Source organism: Grus americana, chromosome 12 (genome assembly GCF_028858705.1).
Source record: "Grus americana isolate bGruAme1 chromosome 12, bGruAme1.mat, whole genome shotgun sequence".
Lineage (NCBI taxonomy): Eukaryota > Metazoa > Chordata > Aves > Gruiformes > Gruidae > Grus > Grus americana.
Genome location: NC_072863.1, coordinates 17,795,697 through 17,820,529, shown reverse-complemented (window position 1 = coordinate 17,820,529; position 24,833 = coordinate 17,795,697). Strand labels below are relative to the sequence as shown.

General features: G+C 37.1%; 1 protein-coding gene across 10 annotated transcripts; it reads right to left on the bottom strand.

The window, feature by feature from the left end:
• Window positions 1–817: 817 nt before the first annotated feature.
• Window positions 818–21,896, bottom strand: XIAP (X-linked inhibitor of apoptosis). Of its 10 annotated transcripts, none has more exons than XM_054839971.1 (9): window positions 21,781–21,889; window positions 10,106–10,157; window positions 9,254–9,559; window positions 7,591–7,690; window positions 6,585–6,701; window positions 5,856–5,934; window positions 5,169–5,202; window positions 3,698–3,922; window positions 818–2,305 (listed from the first exon to the last, which is right to left on the bottom strand). In XM_054839971.1, exons 2-9 carry the CDS (start codon window positions 10,122–10,124, stop codon window positions 2,112–2,114), a joined length of 1,074 nt encoding a protein of 357 aa, XP_054695946.1. In that variant the 5' UTR covers window positions 10,125–10,157; window positions 21,781–21,889; the 3' UTR covers window positions 818–2,111. The 10 variants fall into 10 exon arrangements, with proteins under 10 accessions (XP_054695946.1, XP_054695947.1, XP_054695937.1 ...); XM_054839972.1 differs by lacking the exon at window positions 21,781–21,889 and adding an exon at window positions 21,176–21,323; XM_054839962.1 differs by having other exon boundaries at window positions 9,254–10,157.
• Between the last annotated feature and the right edge of the window lie 2,937 nt (window positions 21,897–24,833).

The window sequence follows — 24,833 nt, the reverse complement described above, 5'->3', positions numbered from 1 at the left end:
CCAAAAATCATCTCCTTACTAGGATTTAGTTTTGTAACAGTTCTAAGGAAAATGCGGTCAATCTCTTTCCCAGACAGGGCTTTGTTGAGCCGCACACCAAGTCCTGTGGCCTCAAAGCTGGATCCAGCTCACCCAGATCCTTCTCTCACGTGACTTCGGTCAAGGTTAGGTAACAAACCATGTGCTTAAGCGAGGCAGTGTAATGTGGTTCACAACACTAACTAAACAAGCTACTTCAGGCAAGGTACACCAGCTCAGGGGCAACCCCCCCCCTTTAATTTCCCTTCAAAAGTGAAGAAACTCCCCCCCGTAAGTGAAAATGGGAGCTGGGAATGAGCCCGTCGACTGTCAGTCTGTGCCTGTCCTGAAAACTCCCTGTATGCATGAACTGTCTGAAACACTGAACTCTTCACAAAGGTTTTATTTTGCCTTTTTGTGCCTTTCTGTGCCGAATTCTTTATGAATTTCTAGTTCTCATGTATTCCTAAGAACCAAATTCTAATTTATTACAAAAAATAGCAACATTAGCATATTTTAATTTTATAATTAACAAACTTCAATTTATACAAACAATATATTTTATTTCCTCTCCAATTAAAATATATGTTATCCTTAATAACACTCAGGTTAAATTAGTAACGGTTGAGTTACAAAACAAAAAAGCCACAGAAAGCAACCTTCTGTTACGATTTTTTTTTTTGCATGTGAGAATCAAATATGCTGATCAAGGATTAAGTGGGTTGCAGTTTATTTTAAATATTCATAACATTACACCAGCATATAATCACAGCGCATGTATAAAAAAACAGAGAAAGTAGACATTACATTTCTGTTTATTGGATTGAAAACTTTTATCATGTGAAAAACTATATTCTGTATATTCTAAATCTATTAGTGTGTAGGACTCAAAGATAAAAATATATACACAGAACACATGAGTAGCTCTGCAAAATAAGGAAGTCACATAATTAAGTAGAGTGATCGTAAACCTATACTTAAATACGTAAGCTATACTTAAATACAAAGCTGTGATGCATTTTTAATTGGAGAACAGAGGATCAGTCCAGTAAGAAATAGTTTAAGTATTTTAAGGTGAATCTCACTAGAATAGTTCTTAACTTTTGAATTTAAATGCCTCAAACTGACAAGAACAAAAATTAAAGATTTCTAACATTACTGGTGAATTATAAAAAATAAAAGCAAGCGTTTTCATGGAGAGAGTTTCATCTTCTCTTATGAAAAAATAGACAAACAGAAGCACTGCAATGTATTAGCAGAAAAATTACTTAGGATAATGCTAACTGTTCAAAAAACACAAGAAAAGAAAATCAAACAATGAGCACCTTTTTCTATAGGGGGGCAATTTTAAAATGAGACCGCTCCTTTCATAAAGGGCACAAGGTACATAAAATCTCCTTAATTTCTGTTGAGTTCTCTTACGAAATTAATGTACATTTCACATACAGAGGGATTTTTGTGAAAAATGGATGGCTAAAACCAGTTTACTGAAGACAATTTATACATCCTAACCAGAAAAAAAAACCTGGAGCGAGATGATTTATGTTTCAAAACAGACCAACTTACAAAGTAGCAGTAGCAAACCTAAGGTGAAATCTTTCAGCAGCAGGTTTACACATATTCTCTGAATTATGTCACATCCAAGGTCCCAGAAATAAGACATTTTCAATCTTACGTAATATTTTGGAGAAGCTAAAATCTCAGATATAATATACATGTATATAATACATTTTTAAATTAATTTACCTATTTACAAATTTTATATAGGCCCTAAATTTTTATACAACTCTATTTGCATAACCTTCACTTCCAAAGTGAAGCAAAGGAATGATCACATAAATAAAGCTTTGCCAAATCAGGTCTATGAAGTTACAGAATATAAATATTTGCCTTTCGATATTGGTTTTTACATACCAAAAATTCACTTAAGGAAAGTAATTTTTAAAATGTTAAAATGTACATAGAGTTTGACAGCAGAGAAATCTAAATACTGCCATATGATTACATCCTGGAATTAACTACATTTTTTTACATTACATTACACATAAAGCAATAAAGCAGGAAACATTTGCATTCACACACTATATATTTCACTAATACATAAAAATTTCCTGTCTTTTCACAATATTTGTACGACACAGAGGGCATTCATTAAGTCCTTGAGCACATTCCTTACAGGCAACTAGGTGACCACAGGGAATGAGGACGACTGATATGTCTTTAGCCATACAGATTTTACAAAGCTTTTCTTCCTGCAAGCGTCTTAACTTCTCTTCAGTACTAAGATCTGAGGAAAATAAACACACAAAAAAAGAAGTTAACATACTTAATACCATTGAATCTCTGGGGTTTTTTTTCTTTACACACAAGGACAAGGTTTTCTTCATATGATTTAGAGGTCACACCTTTAAAAAAGAAAAAAATTACTAGAGGAAACCAAGCTACAGCATGGAATCCTCTTTACTTTTTTCCTGTCTCATCTCATTACATGTCCCAGGCCAATGCAAGCAGGGAATTCAGCTATTTATATTTGCAAGAGCTTGAAATATCTATAGAATTTAGGATATGCGTATTTCAATCACAAACCATTCTTTTCACAGACTTCCCATTGACAACTGTCCCAAAACTTGTACAGAAGGTAAAAGAAAGGCTCATTGATACTGCTGAAGTAATTTGGATTTTTTTTTCCCCCCAGAGTGTCCCCCCACTGAAAAGTATGAGGATGTGATTTCCTTCCCTGCCCCCCATTTTCAAAATGCCCATATTTCAAAAGCTTAAAATTTTCTAATACAGGATCAATTTTGCATTGTACATGAGCTCTTTGTTATTCCAGTATGCCCCATTTCAAAATGCAAACTTCGAAAGCCTTCCCCTGCCACTTGGGGAAAGCTCTGCAAAGCCAACCACAAAAATAATGTTCATCTTCATTTTAAGTTCTTTTTACCCCATAATATCCCTTAAAAGTCTTATTAAAAAGTCTGGGCTGGTAAGATCTCTGCCTATCATGCCAACCAGATGGTCTTTTCCCTCCCTATGAATTCACCCATATGCTTGTCTTAAAATACAAGTCTCCTGAGTTAGAAATCTTGGATTTGGTGTATTTGCAGAGCATACCACAATGGCTTTCTGAGAATAACTGGCATGTCCCAGCATAGCTGGAACACAAATAATTGAAAAGCAGCACCATCTAGAAGTACACTTTGTTGTTTGGCCAAGAAGGAAAATGCTACTATGCCATGCAAAATTTTATACTGAAAAATAAATAATCCCCACAAAGATTTTTCATTTTGAGTATACTGAATATTTGACAATATGTTGCTGTGTCCATTTCATTTTCATCTATAGTTATTCTTTTTTTTTTTAAATGTTGTTATCACAATAATTTCGGCTTTTTAGTTAGCATGTATAACCTCTCCCAGAAGCATGAGTATTTCAGTATTATACACTTCTGAGGTTTTAATACTACTTATTTTATATATGATATTTATAAATGCTGCTACTCTCAAATATTTTTAACACCCTCTTTGTTCAGCTTTTTGATGTCCAAAAATAAGTCTCTTGAATTGTAAGTTACAATATTGTAACTTCACCTTAAGTAAGACTTGGATCAGAGGGTAGAATAAACAGAAAACAGTAAGATACATTTCACAGACCAAAGAGCCAATATGAAAGTACACACAGAGGTTTTGTAATCGAATAAGCTGATCTTGCTCAACTGGGATTTCATTTGGTTCTTCTTCCCTTCTATTTTCTTTTTGAGTACTTAAGTCTGCTACCAGATCCTCAACAGATGTGTGACTTTCTCCAGACATCTGCAATTTCTTTTCCATGGTGTTCCTAATCTCAGACAAACTGAAACCCATGTCTATGGCACTTTGTACCAGAGGATTCTGTAAGAGATCATCTAAAACAAGAAATTAAAAACAAAGAAACAACAATTTAACAAGGATTAATCTGATTACCAGACAGTATTCACTACAGTATTCTAAGACACCTTTGCAACTATTTAGCCATAGGAACTATATTTCTGATTTGAGTATTTTGCTAGTTGTAAAAACCTGCATTGTCAAAACACCCAAAACTGCAGATTTGCGATGTCTCCCATCCTAGCTTTCCCAGTCTCCCTTCATCTATTTACAATATAGAAACTCTCCTAGATTTGCTATTCAAATCAACTACTTCAACTTCTTAAATAAAATGTCTTCTATAATTAACATCACAAATTCCATAACTGAACATTAACTGAAATTAATCCAAAATTCCAAGGCACAATAGATACATGAGTATTTGGTAACATTGCATGAATTCCAATTCAGTTGAGGGAAGAAAAAAAAATCATACGTATGTTGAGAGAAACCAATAAATAATTTGAATTTACAAAACCAAAACACAGCACAATCAGCAAGCAAGTAAGCCTATCCATGATAACATACAACACTACTTTGGGAAATCTTCTTTACTTAACAAGATTGTTCAAAGAGCAAAATTTTTTAACCTAATTTCCACTTTCATAAATGAGCAATGTGTGAGAGATTTCTAAAATAGGTTTTGTGTAACTACTTTTATTAACAACTGCTATCATTCCCTGTGTTGAAGCTGCTTGACTGTCTTCCTACTACCCCTTTAGCTGTCTTGTCTTTTTTATTGCTTGGTATCTGTGAAAAACATTGCAGGAATGTGTAATACTGGAAGACATAACAAGCTATTTAAGCTTTCTCAGCTTCCTATTCCTTGCTGTTTAACAGACCCACTCTTCCTGCCTCATGAAAATCAACGATTGTTTCATTTCAGTATTCTTTAACATTCATTCCACAGCACTACTAATTCAATACTCAATGCATACTTACTAGCTATAAAAATAAGACCACGTCCTATATGTACTTCTTTCATGGTTTACAATCTTTACATTACAATATTTATCTAAGCATGATTAGATTTCCCCTAAGAGAAATAAAATGCATTCTGCTGTTGTTTAGAAGCAATGAAGCAATAAAAAAATATCAGCCAACAATTTGTCTGTCATGCTTTATTTAAAAATATACCAGGGTTATGTTTAAAATTAACTATTTCCTTTACTATACATGCAAATATGGATATTCCAAAACAGGGGAGTTGGTTCTTATGGTGTTTGGGTTTTTTTAAGCAGATACCTTTAGGAAGTACTGTTCCTTCAGCAGCTTCTGTCTAAAAGTGAAATATAAACAGACAAAATTACAATTATGAAGAAGGTAGAAAGAAATCTCTAGAGTTACAAGACAGAAAATAGCTATCTGACCTCAATTATTTTATTGACTAAAACTATTAAATCTGCTCTGAACAACTCCAAAGGGATCACTGTTTTGTTAAGTCTTTCATATTGTTTCAAATTTTCATTTTAACACATCTTTGCTATAATCATATTTACATGATTCTTAAGTCTATCAAATAATTCTACAATAACACGGTTTTTTTGGTTTTACTTTTTTAGTGACTGCATACAAGTTTAACAATACTCTACCAACAAGAAAAGAAAAATTATCTACTACACTTGAATAAGGAAATTATTCATTATAAACCTCAGGCTCCCAGGCTATAAAAAACCCAACACTTGTTCAGTACCAAACACAACATATACAGGGTACCCTACCTGTGATCCATAACCCAACTAAGGAGAACTGTGAGATCTATAAATCCTAAGTGACAGAACCAAAACATACTTTGATGTCATTCACTTTCTGCCAATGAAAGAAGCAGGAGGACTAAATGATATGCAGATAATTAGAAGAGTAACTTCATATGAAAATTATGTTAAGACTATTTTCTATATTAACAAAATATTTGATAAGCAAGACACTTACTGTTGAATCCCTACATCCATCTCTTAAGTGAACATTATTTATAAATTCTAGCCCCTTTTCCTTTCTCACAAATCCGCACCTATAAATAAAAATATTTAGTTATAATAAAACTGCATAAGCAGCAAACAAATTGACTACATAACTTTGGAAAGCTTCATTATATTTCCCACATCATACAGAATGCTTGCATTTTGAAACCTCTAAATGTTTAGTCAACATCAGTAATGTCATTTGAATATTTCTAAAAACATCTTAATCACTTCAGCGATCCTTATCTTGTTCACATTTCTGTTGAAACAGAAACCTAAGACTTGTTGGCCATGACAGCTGATGCCACAGGTTTACAAAAGTAAAGACTCCAATGAAAACCAAACAAAAGGTTAAAATGTTGGTTCTTTTAGACTTTTGCAATCAAAGAAAAGCAGTCCTGCTCAGATAGGTGCCTTATGTGCTTTCTTTCACTATTTTCTATTAACAAACTATTCTATTAACAAAAACTGTTTGGGATCTGAGAGGAAGCAATCAATTCTGACATAATTTAAGCAAACTAAACCAAAATCATACCCATATAAAAACAGGAGTGAAACGCAGCAAGTAAATCTGTCTTAACCATTCACTGCACCAAGCCAAGGACTTGGAATGGCATCTCTTTCAAGTGGCAGAGACTAATAATTAAAAGTTGCCTGTACCACTATTGAAAAAAGGATCAGCTAATACATAAATACCAACTTCCAGCTTCCAGAGAGCCTTCCGCCACGGAGGACAAATTTGGCAGTGAACACAGAAAAGACATTGATTTTATCAATGTTATACGAGTAAGTCAGTCTTTGGACAGCTTTTATCCACCTGTAAGAAACAATGAGTCATGTACTATTCTTCCTATCCTCAAGACGGATTTTAGACAAAATTGGCAATCTTTCTGAAAACTACTTCTGGGTCTGGAATCCTCAATCCTTTAAAATTCTGCGGAAGTATGTTTTGAATTCAATACCACTGCAGGCTTGTTTGCACCATGACAGAATTTTTGTAACTTATGTCAGGATACAAAAATGACTAACTTTGGTATGTATGAAGCTAGTAAAATAACAATTGGAATGCAGCACTTGAATAATGAGGGGGAAAAAAATCAGATATGTATTCACAATTCTGCTAGCTGAGACATCGGTTAAGTCCAGACACAGAAGTTTTCTCTTCCCTTTAATAATTCCTACAAACAAGCTGACACACAAACAACACTGACTTAAAAGTTATTCAGAAGGTGCAATTTCAGGGCAATCTTTCAGCCTGATCACCTCTAATGAGTTAGTTGTGCCCTCAGCCTCTTGAGATTTAGTTCTTTTTCCCACCCTCCTACCTCTCAAAGACGACATTAGGTTAATTTGAGGCCTCCAATATAACATTAAAGCATATGTTGATGATTATACAGGACTACAGAAGGTAGAACAGATGGAACAACAACAACAAGGAGCAAAAAATTCCTTAAAATCTTTTCTAGTTCTTGAAAAGAAAAAATATAAACCATGGAAGATAACTGATGATCCTTGGGTGCCTACGTGACAAAAATGAAGGACAAGGAAATGGAGAAGGGCAACAAAAAAGTTATTTTCATAAATCTAAGGCACGTTAAGCCATAGGCAACATTCTGAAACCTTTATTAGTATGCTCTGTCATTAAAATGTAGTATACTGTAAATAAGACTCAGACATGCGACAAGAAACCAGTAAAAATACCTTACCCAGGAAACCATTTGGCATGTTGATCCCACGGGTCTTCGTTTTTCTTCCATTGTTGCAATCCTCCACCACAGTGGAAACACACAACATGATCACCATTACCTGAGGAAACACACAAGAATAAAGTTACATACTTCTAGTAGGCATAACAAAAAAGTGACATTATTAAGAAAAAAACCCCATTTATTTTATTGATTAGCAATTGTAACTAAAAAGAACTTGGTTTTAAAGGAGGACACAATACATACAATTTGAAACAAATGTTCAGGAGAAACCTGAGCTTAAAGAATAAGTCACATGAAATATTCCTGAATTTTATTTTAGCAAGTAATTATACAGATAAAAAACAAAAGCTAAAAATAATCTATTATCAAATAGCTCAATTCACTGGTAAACAAGCCATGAAGTAGTCTACCACAAAGCATTAAGGATCTTTATGTGCCTTTTTGGTCCTCCATTTCACCATTAAGATTAATGGGCTCTATACAGGAGTATAACCAACTGAGGAGATGTTAGGAGAAATTGCATTCTGTCTGTTCTAGCACTATGCCTACTGTAATCAAAGACTGCGCCAGAAACTGCTTAGATATTGTGTTTATGGAAATGAGAGGAGGCATGGATAGATATTTCCTACAGAGCTAAATCATTCTCAAGCCACAGGAAACACTCTTCATAGAAGTCACTTGAACAGCCATCACATCTGATAAGCCAGTGCCCCTTTAGTACACCTACACACTGCAGGCCTCACTTTGGCTGTGAGAAGCTAGGTACTTTTAGGAATCCAAAAATAAATCAATAAAAACAGTTCTACTGGGTACAAATATTGCCCATATATCACCCATACAAGGATATATCAAAGGTTTTATTTATGGCCACGAGTAAAACAAATGGGATCAGATTAAAAAGTTCTTCCAAGAGCTACTAAGAAAGAAACCAATTAAGATGAGAGCAAGAAATTATCCTGGATAATCCCCTTTTCTTTGTGACCTAATAATAGCAACACTTTGCACTCGTACAGCATCTCTCGGCGAAGAATTTCAAAGAGCTTTAACAGCACTGTGCGATTCAATCTAATTGGGAAACCAATGCACAAACAGAGTCTTATCCAAGTCACACACAACATGTCTAACAGTAAAAGCTCTTCCACTAGAGTCCCTGTCTCCATGAAGCTTTTACAGTAGGTAGTAATGGCATTTGCCATAGTTTTGGGTGTCCAAACGCTGTGACAATGCAAACACGTGTTAACTAAACAAAATGGCACACAACCTGGATCATCTTGTTCACAGGCTTCTGTACGGGACATGAGCCCACTCCTTAGACCTAAGGTAGATATCTGGAGGACAGCACTTCATTTTAAAAAACATTATTAACATCATTCATTGTCATTGTGAGAGATGTATCATGAGGGTTTTAGTAGGCAAGGAAAACACACTTTAATGTTTTACTGCTAAAAATGAATTTATGACCCAGTTTATACTTTGCTATTAAATATACTTGATATAATGTATATCATTTTACACAATAACTACGAAAAGTAATTTACAGAGTAAAGAAATTCTGGCAAATCATTCCATATTAGAATAACAAAATGCTTATTTTTTCATAACAAGACACTCATATAAAATTTCTTTGTAAAGATATTAGCCATTTTAAGGTCTGGCTTACCTATGCTATAGAACCCAGCTTCAGCAAGTTGCTCCTTGTCAACAGGATATATCCAAGTGAAAAATGTTTGTAAACGTCTTCCATATTTTGCCATCGATGGATTCCTTGGATACTGCGCATTGTTCAGACCACCACTTGTCCCAAACTCAGCCGGAATAGATTCACTTGGAATATTTCCAACATCCCGGCCCAGGACAAAAAGGCATTTGGGAAAATGCCTCTTATGTTCTGACCAAGCTCTGTCACTGGGTTCCCACTTTTTTAGTTTTCCACCACAACAAAAGCATGCCACTTCATCACCAACACCTGTATAATAGAATCCAGCATTAGCTAATTCTTGCGGTGTCAGCTGGCTGTTGAGGGGCCAGTTGTGAAAAGACTTTAATCTTGTCTCTTCGCTGCACATGGCAGGGTTTTTAGGATACAAATTATCTGACATATCCACAACCTGTCTAGTTCTCAAAAGGTAATCTGCCTCCAGATCAGATGGGTCAGCCAGAGTACACGGGAGGGTTGAATTGCTGGAACCGTTTTCAGTTCTATGCTGGTAGTTCTGGGTGAGAGGGTGTACGTTATTTTCCAGAAAAGTAGATTCAGTGATAAATTTGCAATTTGGAGAAAGGTTTTTGTGTCTCTCAACTGCAGAATCCCCAGGTGCCCATCCTTCAATAGTCCTATGGCAACTGAAGCACTTCACTTTGTCACCTTCTCCAGTATAAACAAAGCCAGCTCGTGCTAGTGCTGATGCCGAAACCGGACAGTCAAGTGGAAATTCAACAAAAGTTCCTAGTCGGTAGTGCTCCTGTGCCCAGTCCTGGTCAGTGTCTGGAGTGGCACAAGCTTCCAAGTTACCTGGGACATTACACATCATCTCTTCATAAGGATGGCTCTCCTTTCAGATTTCCTAAACAAAGAATAAAAGTTTTAATTTCACAGACAGAAGAATAGATCACATGCATATGCAAACCTGAAAACTGGCTAAATGAAACTAGCCATCTTTATGTATTAAAATAATGCTTCTTCCTTCCCTGCCACCCCTGCTATGCAGAGGCAAACACCAGAATATTATTTAAAAAAAACCAAAACAAATCCACAAGGAAAGGCAGGAAGATCATGAAATTTTACAAACCAATAAAAATTTACCTGGAAAACACACAGGTTTGCACATTTATAGCTTTAAAAGTATGTTCTACTTCTTAACAAACAAACATTGCAAGAATGAAATCAACAAAATACTTAACAAAAGCTCTGGGCAAAACCCTGCCAAAAGGCTTCCAAGCCTGAAATACAAAGTTACTGAATTTAAAATACCGATCTAAGCCAGACCACATTTGCAAGATTTTACAACCCAGGTCTGAAACACAACTATCTTTATTTTTCCCCAAACTAAGGCCATGACCACCATGCCAATTACAGATGGGTATCAACTGGTAAAACCATCATTAAAAAGAAAAAAGCCTTTGGACTTGTGTTATATTGTAAAGACATACATCTCAGTTTTCTTCTTAGCAAAATACCTTGTGAAATAAACTATTAGATGCTTCACTGGGGCATTTTACCGAAGTACTGTGCTCTGCTTGTAAGATCAGTGTGTCTGCCTACCCAGCTCTAGCGTTCATGCCCAGCACGCTGCTTCCACTTTCCCATGCCCTGCCTACACTCTCTATCCCAAGCTCCTGTGCCTCTGCCATCATCTCAGCTTTTTGTCCCCGAAGGAATGCCATTCTCCTTACCACCTGTCCCACATTCCTATTCCTGCCTACGCTTTTCCAGGGTGAGTACCGACTGCTAGCCCTGCCCCGCACCTTCCTGCGCCAGAAGGCTGCTAAGACCACTCAGGTGAGCCCCTTCTTTGACGAGGATGAAAGCAAGCAACTCTGTTCTCACAGTTCCTGTGCAAGAACCACAAACTGACACAGTCATCACCTTCATCCCAAGACGGATGAAGTCAGAGCACAGTAAAAAATTCATCTCTTGTCCTGACAAGTGCAGTGATAGTATTGATTTAGAAACTCTTGGGTTAAAACACAGGCTACTGCTGACAGACATCTCAAACTCCTTTATTAAGCGGTAAATTAAATTATTATGAGACTGCCCAAATGGACTTCTTAACACAAAGCAATAATAATTCAGCAATTTACAAAAAGAAATGCATACAAGGAAGAACAGAATATGTATTTATTTGAACAAGTGTCCTCTTCCATTTTCTATATGAGCCCTGAAACGTATCTATATCCAGTCCTCACCTTTATAAGGTATGCCATCAGGCAAAAACTTAGCTTCCTCAACACCTGCATTAATATTGATTATACTTTCTGTAACATCAATGCAGATGTTACAATTATAATAATTGCTTATATAATACCAGATTTAACTTCTACAGGAAGGACAAAACCTTTTATAAAGTTCAGAAGGGGGAGGGCAAAATTAAAATGACTATGCATTGCAGGATGACTGCATCCTTTGCCAAGATGACAAAGACAATTAACTTATAAGCAGGTTGAGAAAATATGACGTTAGAGACCAAGCACGCTTGCTTCATGTAATCCATGGATGTAAGACTACTTCTGAGCACCAGCTTTAATTCTTTCTGTAAGTCAGGTCGTGACTAATGTAATGACACTAGAAATTATACTGTGGTTTTCTGTTTTAGCTTAGCAAATTCAAAAATATCTTCTGAATAAATTACATTGACTGACCTACAAATCTGACCTATATGCTTGTTTTGGCTTTGAAGGGCAAAAAAACCCCCAAAACAATCAGCGATTACATGTGGTAATATGAAAGCTGTCACAATGCACATATTTTTTAATATACACATGTATATTGAAAACAATCAATTTTTACAACAAAAGTTTAAAAGGTCATGTTTATTTCCTTTTAAAAATCTTATTTTAAATCCTCTAGGACTGTTTATTTAAAGATCGCAAGTGACCTTATGGGTCTATCATCCTTACTACTACACTGCATTCATAAAATAATTTGTATTACTCAAATACTGTCACCTGTATACTAATTTTCTTATCTGCATGCCTAAAACACTTTCTTCAAGAAGGTAAACAAAGCCTACCTCACATCCTTCAGAGACTCCTTTTCTAAACATCCACTGAAAAAACAAAACAAACGCATATGCTTTCAATATATCGATAACAGTATATCTTAATTTCTCTTTTATTTATATCGAAATTAGTACAGAAACAGTGAAAAAACAACTCATCCTATTTAAACTTTTACATATTAACTTTTTTTTGTTTATATTTACTTTAAAATCAGAATAGAGCTTCTACATCCCTCTTTGATCTGTTGCATACAAAAACAACTGCGGCAAATCAGAGACGATCCACTCGGCCATTCTCTGTAATTTGCCTTCCCTGTCCTTAGTGAAATTGGGGATAAAGACAGACCAAGGTTCAAGCCTGACAGATCTCAAGAATTTACCAGAGACACAAAGATCACCCTTGGTTTGTGCTTTTTTGTTCCCTATGCATAAGAGGTGACCACAAGTTACAATGATGACTATGATATATGAAATTAAAAACCAGTTAAGAGACAGAATTAATTATGCCCCCACTTCTTGTAAACTACCTGCACGTTCTAACCACCACTTAACTGCTCCGTTATCAGAACTCATCTTAAAATCTGCCATTCTTAAAAAGAAAAAAGTCTGATACAGCAGTATCATACACATAAAGAATAAAAATAGATTAATATATACCAGGTGCATACATATCTATATTTATATAAAGCCACCTTCATTATAACATGAATGCACTGCTTACAGTAAGTCATTATTTTTCATAAGCTAAAGATGACATTTTACCAAAGCAATTTGAACAAGTACTGTATCTTAACTAAGGCCCAGATTCTCCAGTGCCCTCTGAGAGGGATGATTTTCAAATCATACTTACACTGCATGAGCAAGACTGGGTCTTGCAGTCCTTTTTCAGACTTTTTCACTAAAACTCTCCCCCTCCAACATCAGAAAAATTAAGAAACCTCTTAACTTTTTTTTTTTTTGTAAATAAGCTGAAAATTCTGAAAATATTTATTTCACGCAATTGGCAAACACCTACTTTTTAGATAATTTCATTCCAAAGACACCACTTCTTTTAAATCAGGCTTTGTTTTCAGAGTGCCTATAAACATATAATGTTTAATTGTGCGTTTTCTCCTCTTCTCCCAAAATTACTTCTCACCTTTAAAAATACCGGCTGCAGAACTCAAAATACCATGTAGGTGGTACATCTCATATATGACAGACTTTCTTAACGGAAATAACAGCCTGAGTTTTAAACTACTACTTAAGTCAGTTTGTACTAGTTTTACTCCACTAACTCTGTTGATCCTCTTGGTGTTTCCTGGAAAGACGTGTGTGTGTTTTAACGACACTAAGGAACTGAGAAGGAAACACTTGAGCAAAGACACAAAGAGGGAAGGAAGAGGATCAAAGACTAAACTGAAATACTAGAAATCAGGATGGAGGTGCTATTCAATTAACCGATATGTTCTCAGTTTTATTGATTACCTTTAATTAACTGTGAATGCTAGGCAAAAATAAACTAACAGAACTACTTAAAATTCAGTATCTGTACCACCCCCAACTGCAATGGAAATCACAGGATAGTGCTTTTCAGCCAGATCAAACAGCAGTATCTGAAGCAGAAAAAAAAAAAAAATCTCTATGTACTGTACTGGAAGTTCTAACAATTGAGGGAAAATATAATTGGAAATAAGCATTAGGATAAAAGTAAAAACCCCTATACCATAATGCATTCATCAGAACACTGAAATTAGCACCTTTATTCTTTCAAACAGTTTTTTCTACGGTGCTATGAATACATCAATACTCCTGCTGTTAACACGGTGATTAAAAAAAAAAATTATGTCCTCAACATGGCAATAATCAAAATATCTGCCACATCTGGATTCTCTGGAGGTAAGCAATCTATCTTGATCCTCACAACCAAAACAGCGTGAAAAGCACATACCAAGAGAGCAGTAAAGACTGACAGAAGGTCCAATTGCCACAGATCGATTTCAAATTATATCAACCACATTATTTAAACTTGATCTTTCAGAGCAGAAAGATTCAACCATCATTCTAGAAGCCTCTCAAAACCACATCTAAACACTGCAATGACAGAAGCAGGACAAATCCCTCGCAGGTATCTGCTAGCTGTAACAATGCTCCATCTGCATTACGAAGCCCTTTCCTTACAAAAGCCCCTCTAAACATATTTGGTTTACATTTCAGTATAATTTTATCTAAGAGAAAAAAAAAATTAGTGTATTTATTAAGCATTGAGGCAAACTCTTCACCCATGTAAGTACTGCTTTAAATACAACATTAGTACTACTTTAAATGCAACATCAAGTTTAATTACTTCTATTTCAAACAACTCTTAAAAGCAACTGTTCAAAGTGTAAAATTAAAACTAGCTTAGGAATAGTACTTCTATGCAGCCATTTTAACAGTTGCCATACTCCAACTAACTGGAGTAATGATTTAGAACAATATCTTGCACCGTAACAGCATTCAAACATTAATTGCAGAAGAAAAATAACTGAAGGTAAATTTTTGAATGGTTTATGGCAAAGAAACATAAATCCATAAAAAGCAGCTAAGTAGAGTACATAAGACTTTACAATACATACCAGCAGCAAACCCAAGTTCAGAGAGTATACTTTATGCATACGGAAGTTAATTAAGCCCTTCTGCATAGATTTAATTAATCACATGAATTAAAAGTAGAAGGTCCAGAAATCTTAAAGTTCATCTTCACTTATAAAACCCAGGAATTTTTTTTAACTATTATTGAAGCATTAAATATCTTCTTATATATGTAGTGAGCAAACAAAACCTGTTTTAGCCTGAAAGACTTCCAGAAGCTGAGCCAAGTTTAATCCTGCTTTTAAACATCTCAAGGTATTTGTCACAAGACACCTCCCACTTGCAATCTAAAGTACTAATTTATATAGCCTATTGATTATGTTTCAGAAGAAAAAAATAAAGATAAGAATTTATAGCAAAAATGTTAACTTATTCAAAATGCAAAATTGTACACTGTGGTTTTGCAAGCCAAACATGTTCATTTCAGCTTTAAAAATATTAACAGGTATGATTTTATGCAAAAATACGGTATCGTTGTATTACCTAGATCTGAAATGCTTCAAAGGAAAAGTACAGAACTCACTTTTCTCTTTCAAGTAAATTTTATTAGACATGATTATTTCCATCCTTAATCCTAAACCAGATTGGCATTATAAGGAGTTATTTTTAATTCTTCCGCATGACGAACATGGCAGTAACCTCCAAGTCAGAAACCTACTTGCACAGCCTCGTGGTCCTGACCGAAGGGTACATAAACATGGAGCTTCTACTACTTGACATGCTGACTATGAGAGCAATGTTAGTGTTTACTGTTGACTGAATTTTGAAATGTGAGAGTAGTGCACCAAGTAAATATCAAACAGAACATACTGTACCAGCTGACACACAGATTATGCATATGTCACTTCACTGAACTTCACTTTGTGCCTGCTCAGCTCCAATTAGATCAAGGAAGGTGCATGCTGCTAACTGAAAGCATACTTATAAAGATTAAAACCACAAGAAATGTAGAATTTATTTAAACAGTGTTTACAAATTTTAGCATACTTACATCTAAGTATCAATAGGCATTTAAAAAAATTTTTTTTTTACTTTATAAAGAGGGTATCTATCTACACAACACCTTTTTGATTCAGCACCAAAGCTTACATAAATTCATCAGCTCAGCTTCATTTGTCTGTTTTTCAAACAGGTCCTGCTTAACTTCCCATCAGGGTTTATCATCACAGGAAGTCAGTCAGCTGCTCAGGGTTATAGTAGGCTATCAGATCCTCCTAATTCTTGAGTCCCATCACAAAGACTTTTACACACTCTCCATCTTAGAAATAAACAGGCTGATAGAAACATACCATTTGAGTATGATTTTCATAGTGTATTTTTCTTCATGAAGAAGTCATATGGGTATGGAATAGAGCAATAAACAAGAAGAATGGATTCACGGCAGTGTGCTCAGTACATAAGAGTGGGACAAATTTGCATCTGCCAAGGGCAGAGAAAAAAAAATTGGTTTTGTGAACTTGCAAGATAAATGTCTTCAGAAGAACTTCAGCTGTACATATGAGAAGGAAGGAGTAAATACCAGCTGATATAGAAAACACTGGCATGCTGCAGCCTGAGTACATGGTCCTACAGAGATGTCAAAAGTCAAACATAAGACATAATCAATCAGAGCCATTAATGAATGTATAAATCACTGTTATTCAAAGTAAGGAAGGGCCAGGGGTCTGGAGAAAAACATTTTAGCTCCACCACACCTTGCTAAGTGTTTAGTACAAAGCAAAGTGTGAAAGATGTTGGCATATTTAATTTGGACACAGGAAAACCTATCTAAAGCAAAGGTTTAGTTCTGACAGCTGCTGTCACTGAAATGAATTGCCTACAGATGACAGTACCTAAAAATAGGGCGGGGACAGGATGACACAAACCCAAAAAAACCCCACCAAAAAAATCCTCAAAATCAAACAAAGAAAAAATCCTACCAAACCCAAACCTCAAGCATACTCAGGAAGAGATGGAAAGAGGGAATAAAGGTAAAAGTAGAGAACAGGAGTGCCAACACCAAGAGGAAGAGACTTCAAATAACCCCCCACCAAAACAAAACAATAAAAAAAGAACAATCATGACGGTCTCAAATTTCTGTGGCAGTTCCAGTAAGATCAATGTTTTATTCATGGCATAAGCAGGAATATAATGAAATATTTTTCATGAAAGGCAGTGTACTCCTGTAAATCATACAGAAGTCTGTGTATGATTTAGCTATGAATTTTTAATTACAAGGTCACTTGAATTGTACCATTTAAGCTTATTGAGATTCTGTAAGTATTCTTTCAGTCAAATCACAGGGAAAGAATAATTGAGTAATTTTTACATTTCTGGCTCCTCCCCCCCCCACCCCCCACCCCCGACACTTTGGAAAATCAGCCTATTAGTTTTTCCATCCTGTTTCCATATCCTCTACCAGTATCTTAATTTGCTTAATTATTCTACTGTTCCCCATCTTAAAGGCTTCTTAACACAACTCACTGTGAAAATACATTTCAAATTCAGTACTGCAACACTACCATATAGAGGGAACTGGAAAAATCAATTTTTCAAAAGATTCTTCATTTTTACATTACACACATTTTAGACATACAATTCAAGTGATATAAAATCTACATTTTATATCATTTTTATGTTTTAACATTAGGACATTTAATTAATTAATTCCTGTATTATTAACAGGAATTTGATTTAGCTTCAAGTTCTTCCTGAAGAAATTGAGGCTAAACTTCCAGAACATTTTCCTCTAATAGGAAACAGCTTGGAAGTTGTACTTCATACAATTTGAAGCATACTTTCATCCATGAAAGCCTACCAAAACGTTTTGGGGGCTATGCAAGCTATGCAGTTCCTACTCTCCTAAAAGTAGAAATGACAAGCTACTTTTGTCAACTATGAAGCAGATGAGCTAAATGAAAAAAGTTTAAATCTGTGATTATAAATTTAAGTGTATCATTATAGAAATGTAACCTCTACAAGTTGAGTTACTGCTCTTTTGGTTAAGAAACAAAAGATTCCCCAGTCACTGGGGGTATATTAAGTAGAATAGCCAATAGTAAAAAATGCCTAGCAAAACCTGCAGTGCCCTGGGATGCATCTCCTTTCCTGAGTATGAGCTGTGCTCCAGCTTTTAGTGTGACATCCTTTTACAAATCATTTAAACTTATAATTGTAGAAAAAGATGGAAAAAGAGGGCATTTTTCATCAAGGAGATATGGGATACAGGACTTTAGAATCCAGAAGGTTCAGCAGTTTTGCTGTGGTACTAATCATGTTACTGTAGCTAAAGAAAGAAGTTGTAAAACCACGTAAATACAGAGCACCTGTCACCTCCTGCCTCACCCACTGGTGAGGGTGTTCACTTCCACGCAGCTCATACTCCCGACCACACCAGCACCGCTTAGTTCATTAGTCACATTCATTTAACACAGCCTGATGCAGAAGCAGCATCATGATACTTTCTGATATCACTAGCATGAATGTTTTGTATATATACAGATTTGTATATATATATAGTTACATAAATACACGCACATATATATGTACATGTATACACACAAAACTCATCCTGTAAACTTGGAAATCTCTCTTGAATTATCCTCTGTATTTTAAGTTTGTTCAGGAAATTGGGATGACTTGGGGATTAATTCTAATTATAATATTGTACCAAAAGTGAAACATGAAAGTTGCACCTGTTGAAAACACTCTGCTTGCCTTTCTATTTAATAAGAAACTCTCCAAAACATAGGAGAAGGACACGAACTGTAAGATATGTGCAGCTTCATATTACATTTTCTGATAGGAGTGACATTCAAGTTTTGCAGCATGCCTTCTTCAGTCTTAACATACTTTCAACCTTCATGCACAGCTACTTTTTTTCAACCTTCATGCACTGCTACTTTTTCTCATGTTCAAAATTCTTGCTATTTCTGGAGCCTGACTCTCAATCATTATGTTCAGGATATTTTGGACTAGAACTCTGCAAGACAGATCATGTGCTATGAAAAATAAAAAGCAGCACTATACACTGTTAACTCCTAAAACAAAAAATTGCAAATAGTTTTGTCCTTAAGAAACTAGTATCCAATCAGTCCAAGTTTAGTAATAGATTAATCAAAGCAGATACTAGTTTCATCTCTATTTTCCACCAATCTTTAGAACAAATTCCATATTTACATTCCTGTTGGCAGAAAAGACAAGGTTAAAAATTTTCCTTTTCACATAACCTTCAGCATAGTTTACGAAGGCACAACTCCAAAACTATGATTAAACCCCCCCCACATTTTAAAATTGTATGCTTTGGCCAAGAAATCCAAATTAAAATATATTCTAAAGTTGGAAGAGTCCGAGGTCAGGGAAAGTCTGAAATTCAGATGTTTACTGAAACCAGCAAGGGACATAAGATTGGGAAGACTCCAGAAGATCCAAAGACAACAAAACAACATCCTGGAATTAAAAACTAGAGGACAGCAGAAAGGAGAAAGACTGTAACAGCAGATGGAATAAGATCCAATGATCCAGCCTTCTCTTCTCTCTCCTAGGAAATTCTGGATCTGATTGTAAATTGGATTTTCTGAAACTCTTCAGCTGCCTGCAGCTCTGCAGCTGTCTCACCCACCCTGGGAGGATGGTACCAGACGTAAAAGCACTATCACAGGTACACAGAGGCCTGAAATTAAATCCATCTTCATACTTCAAAAACTGAGATATGAACACATATTTTCTTACTGTTCTGATAACAAACGCAAGTCTGCCTCTTATCAGTGGGAGCAGTCAAAAGAAAACCACAGCCAAACCACAACCATCATCAGAATTTTTTACTTTTGCTTCTAGTTACAAAGGGCAAGGTCAGAGGAGGTACGGAACAATCATTAACTTGTTCCTTTGCCCTTTTTGGCCAATGCTGTAGATGCCAAGTTTTCTACAGAAAGTAGTAGTTGGGTGTTCTTTAAAGGGCTTCAAAGAAAATTGCAAAGCCATCAAGCAGATAGCAAATTGAAGCACTAAGGAAAATGAAAAATATCCAAATAAACGCTTAATCAACAAACCCATCACATTAAAACCTTCTTTCTTAGAATACTTCACCTTTGTCTTCTCTGTTACATGGAAATTTGTTTAGCAATAAACAAAGAGTAGATTAAGTTATTGTATATCCTACTGTTCTTTGTTGAGGTATTAGAATAAAAAAATATTGGACAAAAAAGTGATTTTTTTCCCCCCAGTTGGTTGCTTCTCCTTCCAAGGAAAGATCTTGTAGTTTCTAAGTGTTCGTTTAAGAAACAAAGTCTTCCTGCTTAGCTATATGAAGTACTGAAATCACAATGTCAGATTGTAGCAATGAAGGGATAATGAAAGCAGTTCTGCAAAAATATCTAGAAGCAGTTTCAAAAACAAAGTTATACTTTTTAGCAGATACAGATTAGTAACAGTTAAAATGACAGAAACTACCAAGACTAAAAATAGTTCTTTTACCTATTTATAGGGCTTCTATCAGGAAGATAGGAGTATCAGATAGACAACAGTACAGAAATACACTGAACTGTTAAAGAGAAATATAGCAGCATAAATACATAGCTGTTATGCAAAAGAAAACTGCTTGAACTGAAGTTTGAATTATAGCTGAAAAAAAATGAGTGAACTTCTTCCTGCATAATTCTTAATAACTACTGAATTCTTACTGTAGAAAAACTGAAAGAAAAATATGCATTTTTATTAACAAGATGCAGAAAGAACATTCCAGACAGTGATGGGTCTATTTAAAAAAAAAAAAAAAAAAAGAAAAAAGAGCAGGCAAGGGGAGACAAGACAATATTCATATATGTCAAAAGTACCAAAGACAATCACAAAAGTGCATATTGGCATAGCAATTTTTCCTTGTACTTATGTAAAGAGAACCCAACATTGAATGTTCTACTCAGAGGAAAGTCGCTTGTGGACTTTCAAGCTGGCAGCCTTCTGACTTCATGTTTTATCCATGCTATTAACTCACTCAAAATGTAGTCCCAGGAAAAGCTGTGGTTCAGCATGACAAGCTGCCTTATCAAGGGCGCTCTTACACATCAAAAAATAACCCCAGATCAACAGATGTTATCTGACTGCAAAATCTCCGAAGGTTTATCAGGCACTACAGAGCCAGACTTTTCAACAGTAAGATAAATTTTTGGTATGGCAGCTTCTTGTAAGGTCTTAACTGAGAACGCCCACACTAATACCGAATTTCTGGGGGCCTTTTTGGAAGTACCTCTACTACTGTAGAACAACGGAGATACCTTAAGAAAACCCCAGCTGGACCGCGGTATTGCCGCCAGCGCAGCCCCATGCAGATCAGCGCTCCCGGCTGGGCCCGTCTCGCCAGGAGCCCACGGGAAGCCCAGGCGGAGCAGATACTGGGCGGCCGGCGGTACCTCCGGGCGAGGTTGCAGCCACCCGGCCTCGCAGGACGACGGCAGACCCACCCGGAGGGGCTGCCGGCTCCGGTACAGGGTGACCCGGCGGGGCAGGCTCGGCCCGGCCCGGCCCGGCAGCGCCGGCAGCTCGCGGCGGAGGGGGCGCGCCCCCGTTCCCATGGCAACGCCTCCTCCGGCTGGCGGCCGCCGCCACCGGCACCACCGCCGCCTGGGAGAGGCCAGGGACAGCGGCGACCCCGCCAACCCTCGGGACCCCCGGCACCATCTGCGTAAGGGGCGGGAGGGTCCCGGGCAGCGCGGAGGGACCGAGCCCCCCGCCCAGCGCGGGGAGCCCCGCCGAGGTGCCCGGGGCGGCGAGAGCCGCCAGAGTGGGCAGCCGGGGACCCCGTCCCGCCCTCTGCCCCGGAGTACCCACAGCCACGACCTCGGCCGCCTGACAGCTCACCGCGCCACGTCCCCCTCCTTACCAGTACCGGCTGCGGGAACCGCTCAGTGGCCACCGCACGCCGAGAAAATGGCGGCTCCCAGCAGCCTCCCCGGCCCCTCTCCGCGCCTCGGCGGCCAGAAGAGAGCAGCGCCCCCTGGCGGTGTGGAGGGGGGGGGGTGCGGCAGGCCGGCTCCCGCCGGCCGAGAGCGGCCTGTAGTGGCAGCGGCCGGGAAGTGCAGAGCGGCAGCGCCCAACGCCGGCACTCCTCGCCTCAGCCCTGCTCCTCAGCCGCCTCAGCCCCGCGCCTCAGCTCCTTTGCCTCTCCATCCCCTCAGTGCCTCAGCTCCCACCGCGCCCCGGCCTAGCCGGACCGGCGGCTCCCTCTCTTCCCTCAGCATCTCGAACAGCCCCTTCATTTCACACCGTCTTCTCCAGACGGTTTCTGGTCTCGAGCATATTAATCCCAGCACTCTCCTTGCTCTCACCCCTTCTCCCCGCAATTACGGCTTGTTATGACTTAAATCTGTCAAGCCCAGAGCAGTGCAATGTGGCGGGGAGCTCCCAGGCGGCCTGACACGGCTGGCCGCAGCCCGCGGGCCCTGCGATTCTCACGGATGCTGTTGCCGTCCAACTGACAGGATCGATACTAATAAAGTCACAAGTTTGACCTAAATAAGGTGTGGTTCTTAAGAACACCTGGGCTGAAAGATTGCATGACAATACAGTTATTTATTCTGAAATTTATAGACTTAACTGGCTGCGTAAGGGAATTGAGAAATCATTCAGCAGTCACTCATTCTCTGAGCACTTAGAGAAGATGTGAGATGCCTACCAGCGATGCCTCTCAGCATAGCTTGGGCTGTGTTACAATTCTTTCTTAATCTTTGCTCATAAATCATAGGGATATTAAAGCAAAGCAGGTAGTACTAGTTATTAATAAGTTTGCCAGTGACTGGCCTTTTTCTTTCTTCAGATTGCATTCTCACTAGCTATTATAAATTTCATGTATTTGGACTACAATTTACCAAATCAGACAGAAACGTCAGGCTATTTTCTTTGGCAGCTGTAGCCAAAATCACCTAATCATTTTCAAGACTTAAGATGGTTCTTGTGCAACATTAAAATACTCCATTAACTTTTTTCTCTTTTTATTAGAAACTTAGGTGCCCTCATGATTGATCCAACGAATTTAAATGTAGACAAGATACTTGGCTTTATGTAGGGAACCTGCTTCCTGCTGTCCTCAAGAAAAGTCCGCTACTTGGAGTAATGTTCTCAAACATTGGTTTTCCCATTGTGCATATGATCAGTAGCGACTTACTTTTTTCAAATCATACATCTCCAAAGACTTGTGGCAGATAGTTTGGGACAATTTCAGGAGAAGCAGTCTATACATTGTGCCAGAATGTTTGCAGATTCCAGGGCTTAGACTGAAAGTCCTTTTGGATAAGGATTGTTTCTCACTTTAAGTTGTCCAGCACCTACCAAGACCCTAACTTGATTCAAAGCTTCTAGTTATTATAAGTAACTATAGTAACTTCCATTACTATAAGTAATGAAATAGTAACAAACTCCCTCTGGCTGATTAGGAAAAAATCATAATGAATATTCAGTAATCAACAACAATACTCAATAACTTAGGATGCAAGTCCACATACCACTTGCTCTTTGTTCAGAAAAGAATGACCCACAACCTAAAATCTCACATTTACTGAAGCAGCCTAATGGCGATGCTGAGCCTATATGAAATAATATAAAAAATTTCTCTGAACTAAAGGAAAACTAGTTCAAAAGTCTGAGGCTTTGGAAATACATTGAGAGTAATGAAAACCTATCAGAAAAGATATTACTACAGATAGGTTCTTGTTAGTATTTCTCTTAAAGAAAACAACAATTTGACTGCAGTGCTATAAACCTTTTGTAATTTGTTATTGTAAAGATGTGGTTATGACCATGATTGACTTCAGGCAAAGCCATCTACTTAGCTTACAATCTAGGTTAAGTCCTGTAGTTCTAATACTTACACTTCTTGTTCTGCAAAAATAAAAAAAAAGATATCTCTTTTACAGTGGGTCTTAAAAGTAATTGTATCCTTAGACTTGTTTCCATACGTCTGGCATCTGGTGAGGTTACTATGGCCTTGACTCCTTCATGAGAATAAATGACTTTTCCAGTCCCTCACTGGTAATGCCTGGGCCAATTCTCAGGGTTTTGGCATTTCTCTCAATTAGAAATCTTCAGGGTATCTGTACAGCATAAAACCAAGAAATGGAGTAATCTCTAAACAAGAAAACTGTACTGAAAATGCAGACTGGTTTTCAGGGAAATACTACGAAACTATTATTTAAGTATTTCAGGGACATTTTTTAATATGAACAGAGATGGCCTCAAGAAATGTGCTAAGGAAACAAATTGCTTTAGACACACAACTGACTGAAATTTGAAAACACACCTCTCAAGTAAATAGTCTAAATCTCTGTCTCTTCTGTAATGTATGCACATACCATTTTTCTTTTTTCATTTGTATTGCCTATTTCCTTAAGAAAAAAAAATCAAATGTAAAAGGCTTGAGCATTACAGGCAATATTTGTACGAGCCAGACAGAATTTGGTTGCCTAAAAATGCCAAGATGATAACTGTATGTGTTTCACTACCTGAGAAATAGCTTTACTGCAGAAATTCACATCAATCTAAACTCATTTCACATCAGCCCAAAGCAAGATCACTTATTTAAGGATTATGGCAAAATGTGATATGGTAAGAGGTTTGTACCTTAACACTGCAATGTGAACATGAATCTTATCAATCCTTGTCATACCACATTATTAATACATTCATTAGCAATTATTTTCACAAAGGACATTGCTCTGTTAAAGTTTTGCTACTTTTCCAAATGAAGCAGATTGTTTTCCAAGGTCACAAGGTGTTTTTACAGTGACCTACTTACAGGTTTTGATGTCTAAATTGAAAACTTTGATAAAACAAACCCAAAATGCTCTAGCACCAATACCTGGAAGAACTAGAAGATAAGAAAACATAATGGACAATAAAAACATCAGCAATAAGGACAGTTAGGCTCATAAAATGTTTATT

What these genes read in the sequence shown, in the direction of transcription:
- XIAP (XM_054839962.1), bottom strand. Translation starts at nt 10,124, where the DNA reads ATGATGTGTAATGTCCCAGGTAACTTGGAAGCTTGTGCCACTCCAGAC. An exon ending in CATGCCAAATGGTTTCCTGG is followed by an intron (nt 6,702 to 7,590) that starts GTAAGGTATTTT and finishes TGTTTCTTACAG; the next exon opens with GTGGATAAAAGCTGTCCAAA. An exon ending in TATTCGATTACAAAACCTCT is followed by an intron (nt 2,306 to 3,697) that starts GTGTGTACTTTC and finishes TATTTTCCTCAG; the next exon opens with ATCTTAGTACTGAAGAGAAG.